Genomic DNA, 12,150 nt, shown 5'->3' with positions numbered 1-12,150 from the left:
ATCAGTCTTCTGCTGAACGTGCTCTTCATTTCTACAAGCCTGTCATAGAGGGGATGGGAGATGTTGTCCATGATGGCCTCTAGTTTAGACACCATTCTCCTTTCAGCCACTACCTCCAAGGGGTCCAGGTCAGACCCAATGACAGAGCTTGCTCTCCTGATGAGCTTGTTCAGCCTTTTAGAATCCACTGCTCTAATCCCAGGGCCCCAGCATACCAATGCGTAGAAAATGGCGCTTGCTACCACCGACTGATAGAACATATGTAGCATCTTACTACATACATTGAAGGACCTGAGCCTCCTCAAGAAGTAAAGTTGGCTCTGTCCCTTCTTATAGATGGCCTCGATGTTCTTAGACCATTCCAGTCTATTGTCGATGTGCACTCCCAGGTACTTGTACGAGTCCACCATCTCCATGCCACTCCCATGGATGTAGACAGGAGTAGGTTTGACCTTTTTCCTCCTGAAATTTACCACCAGTTCCTTTGTCTTTGTTACATACATTTACTGGTTGAGCACATAAGAGGCAGGCAACATGTTCAATATACTGCAATGCAGTGAGTGTAAGGTGTCAATTCAAACCTGTATATACTTTTTAATCTAATTTATTTTAGAAGATATGAACAGTAAAGGATCCCCATAAGTAATTTTGTACCTGTGTCTTTTAACTTTCTTTCAGTGCTGTGTGAATTAAAGAACCTTGTCTAACATATTCAGACCTTTTTCTGTTTTGCAGTGTGTGATTTTTTGGTACAAAGCACAATGCCCTATACATACAAATATATTTAGAAAAATAGACTGAAATTACATTGAAGTATAAATTGCAAAATTAGAAGAACTTTAAAATAAACTGAAGAATATGTTTACAATATCTGGACTCCCTGCTGCGTTCAGGCTCAACCTGGGCATAATAATTTGCTCTCAATGCAGGTTTTCCCATTTGTTAATTTAATTATTCAATCTGCAATGTGAGCTGTAGTTTTAAGGTCCTCATCTGTACATGTGTACATTTGTAGTGTATTCTTATAGTAATAATATATGTTTTTAAATGTCTTTAATTTTTGTTTAGACACAGGTAAAGTCAGCAGCTGAGAGCACTGAAGGATAGTCTTCACCATACTGGGTGCTTTCGGTTGCCGCACATACTGTACAAATCTGTTTGTAATTAATACGAAGTAAAACAATATTGAAAACGTACAATAAATCATTAAGGCAAAATTTAATTTTAATGTCTCCAGTAAATTCTTATTTTTTTTTCTTAGGGTGGTACAGAGGGTTCTCCATCAAGAAACCTACTGCCAGGGTAAGAAAATAAAATGATCTTATAACTCTCTTTCATACGTGCAATTCTAATCTAAACACTTTTCATTTTGCTTCAAAGGCTGTCACCAGAGGGAGCTGTCTTTATCACTGATAACATGGCAATATGAGCAATTGTTCTAACATGCAGTCATTTTTAAACTGCATTGTAAGCATTAAGTTTTTAATTTTAAAAAGCCTACAGTGCTGTCTGCCTTGTTCCATCATTTACAATTACCTAATTGTATAAAATGTCCTTGCATTGAGTGCCGTCAATTTGACTGAATGGGTAACTCATACTATATATTTATACAAATCAAGATGAAGTCTTTTGTCAAAGAATATGCCTGCCAGTTTATTCCTGAAGAAAAGAAAGCTTCACGTAAAATATTGGTGTTATTCCATTGAGAGGAAAATTTGACATAAACTAATTTTAACAAGGGTGTAAAGTGGCTTAATTGCTCAGTTTTTGTTTACAGAAGCAGGTTTAAAATAGTAATAGTCATTATAGGTTCTTACCATTAAAGTGTTAAAATAAAAAAAGCTTCAGGGAATGACATTTGTACTAGAAGTTTAGACAGAAGCTGTCTACACCAATTTTTTGCGTTTACTTAAAAATATACACACCTTTCCAATCACATTGATTCTTTCATGAGAACCACAAATAACTGCTCTCTGAGGCAAGGCATGAATTTATTTCCTGTATTGTGCTTTGGAATGTAATTAAGAACAATCTTAAATGCATGTAGATTTGCTTGTCAATCATTATACGGCAGTGTGGATGAACTTCTCAAAGATATAATAGGTTCTTCTATACTAAAAGGAACACAGCATGTACTGTAGTAAGCTTGTGAACAGGCATTGCTAAATAAGGCAGATTCTATTGTGCAAGCATCTGCAGATGTACACTCTGAATGAGGCACTATTAGGAGTGCAATGTATTGCCGTCTTCTGTTGTGATCAACTTCAATAAGCTGATAAGGTGAGAGCTGTTATTTTCATTAAAAAAGTTTCACGGTGAACATTGAAGTGCAATTATGAAAATCCCCTGATATAGTTACTGTGCAAAATACTCTGTAAATCAGGATTAGCCATCCCAGAGTAAGTTAATATCATTCAGCTTGTTCAGTCAAGCACTTCCAATGTATAGTATCGATTTTTAAACAGAGAGAATAGGGCCACTGAAGATCCTCCTCGTCCATTACACGTTGAAATAGAAATCTAGTTTCACCTTGGACATACTAGCCTTCTGCTATTGTAGGCAGTGAAGAGTTATTGTGGAAGTCCCAGCTCAGTCATGCCTCTAGTCAGATATTTAAAATATATAAGCATCCAATTTACTAATGACGATTTTTTCTTATTTGTTTAACTGATATCCTGAATCACGATACTTTGGTATCAGTTAAGAACGTGCTTTTAAAAATTACTTAAACATGAGGAAACCATTTGGAATGGGGTTTCCATGTAAAGGCAGGCAGAACTCTGATCCACTCATTGTCACTATCCAAGTGTGACTGAGATACACCAATTTTTTTGGCTCCATGTGATCTCTGACCTCTGTGACTTCTGAGTCATTGAGGAATGAACAGATGTATAGGTGAAATAGTACTATAGTACTACCCTTGCGAAAGAACCCAGAGGAGTTCTTTTACGTATCTGGGAACCATTTTGGGACAACACTACAGTAGTACAGTGGGTATAGAAAGTCACCACCCCCTTTCAAATGTTCCTTTTGTTGCCCTAAAGCCCAAAAAGAAGACAAATAAAATCAGACTTTTTCCAGTTTTACTTACAAATTGCACCTTGCAATATCCAAATGAAAAAAGAAAGCAAAAGTTCTGAAAAAATAAAATAAAGTAAAATAACTGGGTTGGATAAGAGAACACCCCCCTGAGTTAATATTTGGTAGAAGCACCTTTTGCTTGAATTACAGCCTTAAGTCTGTTTGGATACATCTCTACTAACTTTGCACACCTAGAGGGAGGAATATTTGCCCATTCCTGCTTACAGAATTGTTCAAGCTCAGTCAAACTGCGTGGTGACTGTTGATGGACTGCCCTCTTCAAGTCATTTCAAAGAGATTCGATGGGATTTAGGTCAAGGCTCTGACTAGACCACTCAAGGACATTCACCTTCCTTTCAGCCTTTCAGGACATTCAGCCACTGTACGGTTGCTTTGGTGGTGTGCTTTGGGTCATTTTCATGTCGAAAGGTGAATCATCTTCCCATTTTCAACTTCCTGGCTGAGGGCTGCAAGTTTTCATCAAGAATTTGCCTGTATTTTGCACCATCCTTCTTCCGTTCTATCCTGACAAGTGCCCCAGTCCCAGCTGAAGAGACACCCCCACAGCAGGATGCTGCCACCACCGTACTTTACTGTAGGAATGGTGTCCTTTGGATGGTAAGATGTATTGGGTTTTCACCAGTCGTACTGTTTTGCATTCCAGCCAAAACGTTCAATTCTGGTCTCATTTTTCTTTAGGGTGCTTTTTAGCAAAACATAAATTAGACTTGATGTGGCTTTTTTAAGGAGTGACTTTTTACTTGCCACTCTCCCATACAGGCCAGATTTGTGGAGTGTTTTTGTCGTCACATGCACGCAATCACCAGTCTTTGCCATAAAGGCCTGTAGCTCGTTCAAAGTTGCCATCGGCCTCTTGGTAGCCTCTGATCAGTCTCCTTCTTGCTCGATCATCCAGTTTGGAGGGACGGCCTGATCTAGGCAAGGTCTGGGTGGTGCCATATGCCTTCCACTTCTTAATGATAGTCTTCACTGTGCTCCACGGGATAATTAAAACCTTTGAAATTTTTTTATACCCATTTCCTGACTTGTGCCTTTCCAAAAATATCTCAAAGTTCTTTTGAAAGCGCCTTTCCGCCCATAGTGGATTCTTTGCTTTGAAAAGCACTTCCAAGCAGTGGAATCCTCTAGAAACAGCTGCTTTTATTCTGAACTAATCAAAATCACCACAGTTGATCACAGGTGGGAGACAATTAGTATGTTCTGTTATCTGTAAGGTGATGCGTTATACCTGAACAAGTTTACAAATGCAATTGTAAGGGGGTTGTTCACTTATCCAAATAAGGAATTTTGCTGTTGTAATATTAATTAATTTTCAGAATGTTTTAGAATTGTATTTTCACTTGGCTAATTTGGGTTACTGTCTGTAAATAAAAATGGAACAAGCCTAAATTAATTTGTGTCATACAACAAAAGGTACACATTTTGAAAGGGGATGGTGATTTTCTATACCCACTGTATATCTGATTCAGTCAATGCAAAATATGACTTAGTAACTATATTTTGTAAAGCATTTATTATTTTATGCATAATAGTTATTTTAAAGCCTCATGTAAAAGCACATAGGAAGGAAACTTAAATCCCCGATGTCTCTGAGTATCATAGTCCAATACATTCCCCCAGAAAACTGAAAGCTTTAGAATCCTTTTTTAAATGTGGTTTTAAATAATATGTTCTTCTGCAAGTTTATTCCTATCCTCAGGAAATGTGGGCCTCGTAGTATTTAATAATATTAAACCTAGTGGGTAGAGGAGCTATTTTAAACACAGGATTGCAAACCAGTGTGGTTAATAAAAACAGATTTGATGTAAAAATGCCATTCCTGGTCAAAAAGAACTTTGCATAAGTTGTTTTTTGAGTTGGATCTGCAAAGACATCCTGGGATAATGGAAAAAATATGAGCTAAAACCCTTCAAAATATTATTATGAATTATGTAGTAGATACAAAATAGTATTATAAAAAACTAACAACAAATTACATGTTAACATGCTGAACTAAATGTGAGGAGTACAGAACTGCATATAAATGAACAGAAGGGGGGAGCTGCTTTTAGCATTACTGGTGATTAATTCCATTTTGCATTTGCTCCTACTGTAGTACAGCTAAGCATTAACAGTAGCTGGTGATACAGGTGATATAATTGTTACCAGTACAGTAAGTAGTTCCTCTTGACTGAAAAAGTATCAGGCTAGCCATATTAGCCGTAATCAATATAAAAAGGTAAAAGTGTTACTTAATACTATAGTACCTTATTGGATGCATGTACATTGACTCTCAAAAGTACATCATATCAATAAGAAATCTGTTTTTACACATTGCAAGTTTTTTTTCTGCTTATAAATCAGCTACTGTACTTGAAGGTTTTTCAATGTATATATACAGTATATACAGGTACATATATTTACCTGTTCCTTCATGACACGGACAATATTTGGCAAGAGTGCTCATCGAGCTGCTCACTGCAGATGTCTTTGGTATGAACCTGGGTCACTAGCCAAGTGTGACTGGGTTTCCCCATTCAGCTGAAGTAGATGCTACCTGGTCAGGTTGCCTGCTTCTGGCAAAATCCAGACACAGGTGAACTGGGTATCTGCCAGCTTGAACAAATGTCAGTGAGACATGTGCTCTTCCCCTGGAGTTATGTCTCCTATGTCTCCTGTTACGTTCAGTCAAGAGATGAACAGCTGTGGCAGGTGGGCATGTCAAAGGAGCATGTTTACCTGTCTTCATCTACCCCATGTGGTACAGGAAACCTTTCTGGAAAGTAGATTTTGAAACAACTGATCGTTGCAAATTATATTTGTATACAGTATTACAAAGAACAAATCCCAATTTTCAGAAAATAATGATTATTTTATTTTTCTGTTTAAGTTTTGTAAATTCTGATGATGTTATCTGAGCATGACATTTACAAACAATTTTCCCTGCATGTTTAAAGTTCACAAAACAAAAGCTGCTTGAAAAGTTTTATGTTTTCAATGACCTTTGTAAGTAATACAGAGATGAGGTATGAAGGGCTTTTTGCTAATTCGTACAGGATAAAAAATAGGAAAGATAAGGATGCCTTAGGCAACTTTTTTGTAGTAACTAATAGAAAAGAAAGTTAAAAGTGAGATTTATAAGACATTTTTCCCGGTGTGAAAAGTTAATCAGATAATATCACATCCTGTGAAGTGAACATTCTTGGTGGATTAAAGGAAAAAGAAATTGAAAGATAACCAGTGGTACAGTATGTACACTGCCATGTCCTAATGTCAAAACAAAAGATCACATCACACAAAATACAGTAAGGGATTTGCCACCTCTTTCAGAGTATTAAAATCTCTTTACAGAAATGCATTTGCTCTTTACAGTAATTAACAATAACTGTTGGAATGTTGCTCGTAATTGGAGTCTCTGGAATTTGCTTTGGATAAAGACATCTATTAAATTATTTTGTTCCTCAGATTTCCTAAAGAAAATGATTAAATGTATCTCAACAGACAATAATAATGCTTTTTCAAATTGGAATGCCATGCAGTGCGGATTTTAATCCTTACTGTAAGCCTTGGGTTTATAAAAAAATACATTTAAGCTTCTTGATTCCTAGGATTACCATCAGGTATGGAATAAACCCTTCCTGTGTTCTGTGCAAGCTGTTGAAGACCAGAAGGCATAGGTGTCTTTCAAAATATATGTATATCTGCTTAAGTCCTATCCAGAACCTTGTGGCAACAAATCAAGTGTCTGGGTCAGATAAAGTTCAATCTGTTATATTAGTACCGGTGTTGTGATGATTTGCCTCCAGTCTCAGGTAATCTAGAGTAGAAGCAATTGAAGTCTGGCAGGCGTACCGTATGTCCTGTGCCAAACCTCAGCAGTTCAGAAAGATGTCACAGGGCTTAAGGGAATACCTATCGCTTATTACTTGAGCAAGTTAGATCCCAGATGGTCTGTGTTGTCGTACTGATTTAGGAAGATGGAGGTTGTTTCCATTCTGTGGCCCAGAAAAGATATAGTTCACATTACCAGAATGATTATGTCCCATAATCATCATTAATACAAGTTATATTCTGTTGAGGGTCATGATAAGTCAGAGCCTATCCTAGAAGCATAGGGTACAAGGTGGGAGTACACGCAAGACAGGACCATCACAGGACACGCAAGCATACGAACACCTCGACTATTTAAAGACAAAAATAACCCTAACCAGGCAGTCTTAGGGAAGTCAACTTGTAACCCTTCAAGCAAACAAACAAATAGCACATTTGTAATTTGTATAATGCTAGATAAAATGATGAAAGTATAGTTGATTCTGGCAAAACTATTGTATCGCATCCATTTTAACATCTGAGCTTTGGAATATACAGTATATGTCTATCCAATTGTATCTGTACCCGTCTTGCCTCCTCTGCTTTATCGGTTTTGAAATACCTGTGCTCCATGCCACAGGGATCAGAAGGTGTAGCATAGGTTAGATATTTATTCCATTCAAGGAGAATTTTAATTCTCTCTTGGCCTTTAAACTGGGTTTTTAAAATTTGAGACCAACACATACTACCAAAATGAACTACCTGTATCTTCTTGGGAGGCTCTAGAAATATTCTTCAGTGCCCCTGACGGAATGTAAATTACCCTCTGGGCAGTTATAAATCTCCACAGTATTCAAAATGTATAAATAAGGGTGAAATAATATTTGTGTTTATGTTAATGTTAACAATGGTAATGTTAATGTTATTTATTTTTCTCTTTTTTTGTTTATATTTTATACAAATGATCAATTTAACTGGTTTTTAATCTTGCTGTATTAGAATGTATTTTCTTGCAGAACTGTTCTTATGACACTTCTTGAGAATTTCTAAGATGTGTTCTCTTATCTTCCTCTTCTATATGTACAGTATTTAAAAATTGAGAAACACAAAGATGCTGCCTTCTACATATACTGCAAAAATGGGAGCTCTCTGTGTAGTCTAAGGATGGAAAAACTCCAGTAAGACATGTAAATGGTGGTGTGCAATTGTAATGATAAATTAAATGAAACCCTGCCACTGTTTTGCAAATGTTTGGCAATTTATCTTTTCTGCCACAATTCACTTTGGTCTCTGCTTGAGATTTAAGATTTAAACCTGTTTTTCAAGTCTTTTCAGCTGTAATGATTTTTTTAGGTCTCTTGGGGAACTGAGCATTCATGATGATTCTCGCTTGTCCTCTCTAGTGTGTTGCCCTTATTAAAATAATGTGATTTTGCAAAAGCTCTTTATCTTTTTTTTTCTTTTTCACCACCCACACTCACCCTCCCACATGCAGTGTTTTCCTGCTGAAAAACCAGTGGGGTCAAGTTGTGGAATGCATGCAGTCCTCTGTTGGTACTACCAGATTGAAAAGATGAAGAGAGGAGAACAGCTAAGAGGTCTGGTTCTGTAAAACACAGCCCCTAGCTTGTTATAATTTAGGATTTGTGGTTGCGTGTGTGGTTGTTTGAAAACACGCACATCTCTCGTGTTAGGAGCAGGTGCTTGATTTCCAAAGGTGTGTTGTTTCTCAGTTGTTTTGAAACCAGATCCTTTCACTGGATTTGGTGCTTAGTTGCTTTTAAGCTTCTAGCTTAGAGCAATGTTGAGCATGTTGAGCACAAGCGATGTTGTTGTAATGGAAATAGGATCTGCAAGGACTTCAGATGAGATGTCGCTCTGTGTAGGTTGTGGAGGGACCACAGGTTTCATTCCTAAACTGGTAGCATAAATAAGAAGTGACTATTGTATAAATGAAACTGGAGCAGGTCATCACGGTAAAATAGAGCAAAAATAGTAACTTGTAGAAACATGTAACGCTCAACACTGTCAGTGTTACTATAGGAATCCCAGAGAATTCTGAGATGTATTAAGATGATATCTCAAAGATGCATTGCTTCTATGAGAAAAGGAAAAAAGTAATAAAATAATAAAATTTTAACTTTCAATTTTACTTTTCTGATCCCTTTCTTTCCCTTTCTTTGTTTTGCATGGCTGGACAGGATGAGGGCAGTGTCATATATAAGACAGAACAAGAATTCAGATTGTCTCTTTGTCTAGAATTTTTTTAATTGCATTGGGTCTTTCAAATGTTTTCTCTTTCCTATTGAATAGTTTTAAGAACTGTTCAATACCTGGCATTAGTACCTGATCCTTCACAGTCTGTACTAAGATGACTTCATCCATCAGCAAAATGTTAGGGATTGACTATTAATTAAACCAGTGCATGGGCAAAATGGAAATCTTTCAGATTATAATTGAAGCTTCACAATAAATTTGACAAAGGCATCTGTTAAATGACATAACACAAGCTTTCTGACAGGAACATGAAGGCTTCATAGAAATAAAGAAGAAAAACAACAACTGGCTAAAAACCAAAGTATCTGCTTTGGAGGTATAATAGCTACTTTTACAGTGCACAGTCTTTCAGGCATAATAATGTTTTTTTAAATTACATACTTTCATTTGGACAAGATGCAATTAATCTATTCTTTCTGTTCCTGCATTGTTTATAAATAAAACAAATTGCAGAAGAAAATTCATTCTCTCTTATGTTATGTTATTTTACCAGCTTTCACATTAGTATGTGCATTATCAGCTTTGCATTATCACACATAGGTCCTTTACAGCTTGTAAATAATTGCTCATATACTGTACATACTGTACATGCAAGCATTTCTCTCATGGCGGTGCCACTTTACACCAAGTTACTGTACATGAGTACTGTACATGAAACTATGTTTCAATAGTTGTTTGTAATAATCAAGATCAAGTATCGAGAACATTTTCTCTTTGTTTATTGTTCATTAATGACTGTATCCCTTCATTAACTAAACATTATCTAAGCTATACTGATAATGATAATGTTTCATAAAGCTTGATCATATACAGTATCCCACCTCATGCTTTATAACATTCACATATTGTCTTTCTTTATTATTGTTGAAATTATGAGCCCTGTTTTGAGAGATCACCTGCATTAAGTAACCAGATTTTGAATGCCCCTTCAGTGGTCTCTTATGATGGGTTTGACTGTATACCATGTTTCCTGTGTGATTTCATGTTGTTTGTGACTAGTTTAATCGTCATCGTGAAATGCTTTCAAGCAGAAGTTTAATTTTAATGGACACTTGCAGTAGATTGCAAGAATGTGAACTTAGAAAAGGAATCAGTATTGTTGAAGACTTTTGTTATAGTACACACAGTACTGTAGTATACTTCTGTACAGTATATCACTGCAACACTGCATATTTTCTCCTTTTTCAACAAATGTTTTTAGAAAGTTATTTTAAACCACACAATTGATTTCTACATTGATATTACAGTTTGTACTGTATGTAGAATGAAGGCAGATAATAAAGGCAGATAATAACTGCTAACTGCATCTTTTAACTCCTTATTAAAAGATATAAGAACCATTTTTAGCAATAAAACCATTTTTTCTGCAAGTCATGCTGTATGGCTTTGTTTCTACCCTTGATTTAAGAAAGTGATGATATCTAAGTGGGGGTGAATTTAAACTGGAGGAAAACTGAAATGTTTCTATGTAAGAATCCCAATATAGCTGAATAACCAAACTATCTTCTTATAACATTGAAGTATGAGCATAGGTTGTAAACAGTATGCACTTTAGGGATGAATGGATTATGATCGGGTAGTTCTTTGTGCTTTATTTAGCATTGTCTCTTTTAAATGCAATTTTAAAGAGTTATTTCTTTGATTTGATTTGTTTCTTAGGTTTGTTTACAAGAAATTCAAGTTTTAATATTTTCAATGTTATTTTAAAAGCCATTCCTTTATTTCACTGGAGTGAATTAACCTCAGGTGTAGGCTTTGGCACCTACAGTAAGAAACGGAAAAAACTGTGTAAGCTCAGTACCCTTCTCCAGTAAACATGATAATACCAAAGCTTCAGAGAGCAAAACTGCATCTCCTGTACTGTTCAGCTTAGAAGACATAATTCTCTTTCATTTATTTTCCTTTTCACATCACCGATGTTTTCTATTCTGCACCTTAATATACAGTACTGTATCCAAAAGACACATGTTAAAGGATTAAGTGTGGAAAAGTACAAGCGTCTTAAATACAGCAGGCTTATGCCTTTTTCGTTGTAATCTTATGTCCTAGGGCAACCTGTTTCTTTTCTCTCCTTATCACTGGACAGTGACTCAAGCACAGAGAATTTAGACGCATTTAAATAAAGTCTGACTTGTGATCAAGGATTTCTTCTGCGCTTTAACTCACAGGTGGAGAAGACTTTTAAATAATGCCTCCAGTTCAGAAATTGTTGCTGAAATTAAATTTAAATCGAAATCTTGCCTCTGCTCACATAAAAATAATTGGGACTGTAAATTTGCTTATTCTCCACTGGTTTATATTGTACTTTTTCTCTCCGCGTCCATATATAGTATTTCTACCAGCTCTATCTACCCTGAAGCCATTTCAATTGAACTTTTTTCTTTTTGCTTTATATTCTTTTACTTTATATTCTTTTACTGCAATATTCAGTGGCTCAGGTACGGCATTCATACTGTATGTAGAGTTTGCAATATTCAGCGGTGATTGTTAAAATGTACTCAAGGTGTTATCTCTTGGTTACTCAGCAGAGTGGCAGATTTGATGGTATGTTTTTGCGTAGCAAGCACCACTGAGTTTTTATGCCCATATCTTTTTTTTAGCAAAAGACAAAAGCCTGAGAAGCTTACAGCAGTGTCCCTGCCAATAGCATTTACTCACCATCCCTGCAGTCAGCTAACCTGTCAGCAAGCCCCTTAATCACAGCAGTTGCATTGTGGTGCTCTAGCTCCCAGGAGCCCTGTTGTTTCACACCAGAGATGCCTTTGCAAAGCAGCTATTACGAGGTGAATAACAATTAAAAAGCAATGTTTATGTGGAAGAACAGATATACATGCTATTTCTGGACAGTTATAGACCTTAAACTATTTACATGAAGTAAAATCCAAAAAAGACAGTATATGTTATGAAAATATTGAATTTTCCCAAGAGCTTTGAGTGAATTTCCTTCTTGAAACCATGAGCTGCCCTGAATTGTCAGGCTTC

General features: G+C 36.2%; 1 protein-coding gene across 11 annotated transcripts in view; it reads left to right on the top strand.

The window, feature by feature from the left end:
• dock3 (dedicator of cytokinesis 3) overlaps positions 1-12,150 on the top strand; it is a 253,825-nt gene that overhangs the window by 85,443 nt on the left and 156,232 nt on the right. For all 11 annotated transcript variants that reach the window (XM_069189418.1, XM_069189422.1, XM_069189417.1 and 8 more), the window contains exon 3: positions 1,262-1,302. In XM_069189418.1, the coding sequence (XP_069045519.1) occupies positions 1,262-1,302 (41 nt within the window). The remainder of the gene's footprint in view (positions 1-1,261; positions 1,303-12,150) is intronic.

The sequence above is a fragment of the Lepisosteus oculatus genome, chromosome 4 (genome assembly GCF_040954835.1).
Source record: "Lepisosteus oculatus isolate fLepOcu1 chromosome 4, fLepOcu1.hap2, whole genome shotgun sequence".
NCBI lineage: Eukaryota > Metazoa > Chordata > Actinopteri > Semionotiformes > Lepisosteidae > Lepisosteus > Lepisosteus oculatus.
Note: the sequence above shows the minus strand (reverse complement) of the source record. Positions and strands in the feature narration are given on the sequence as shown.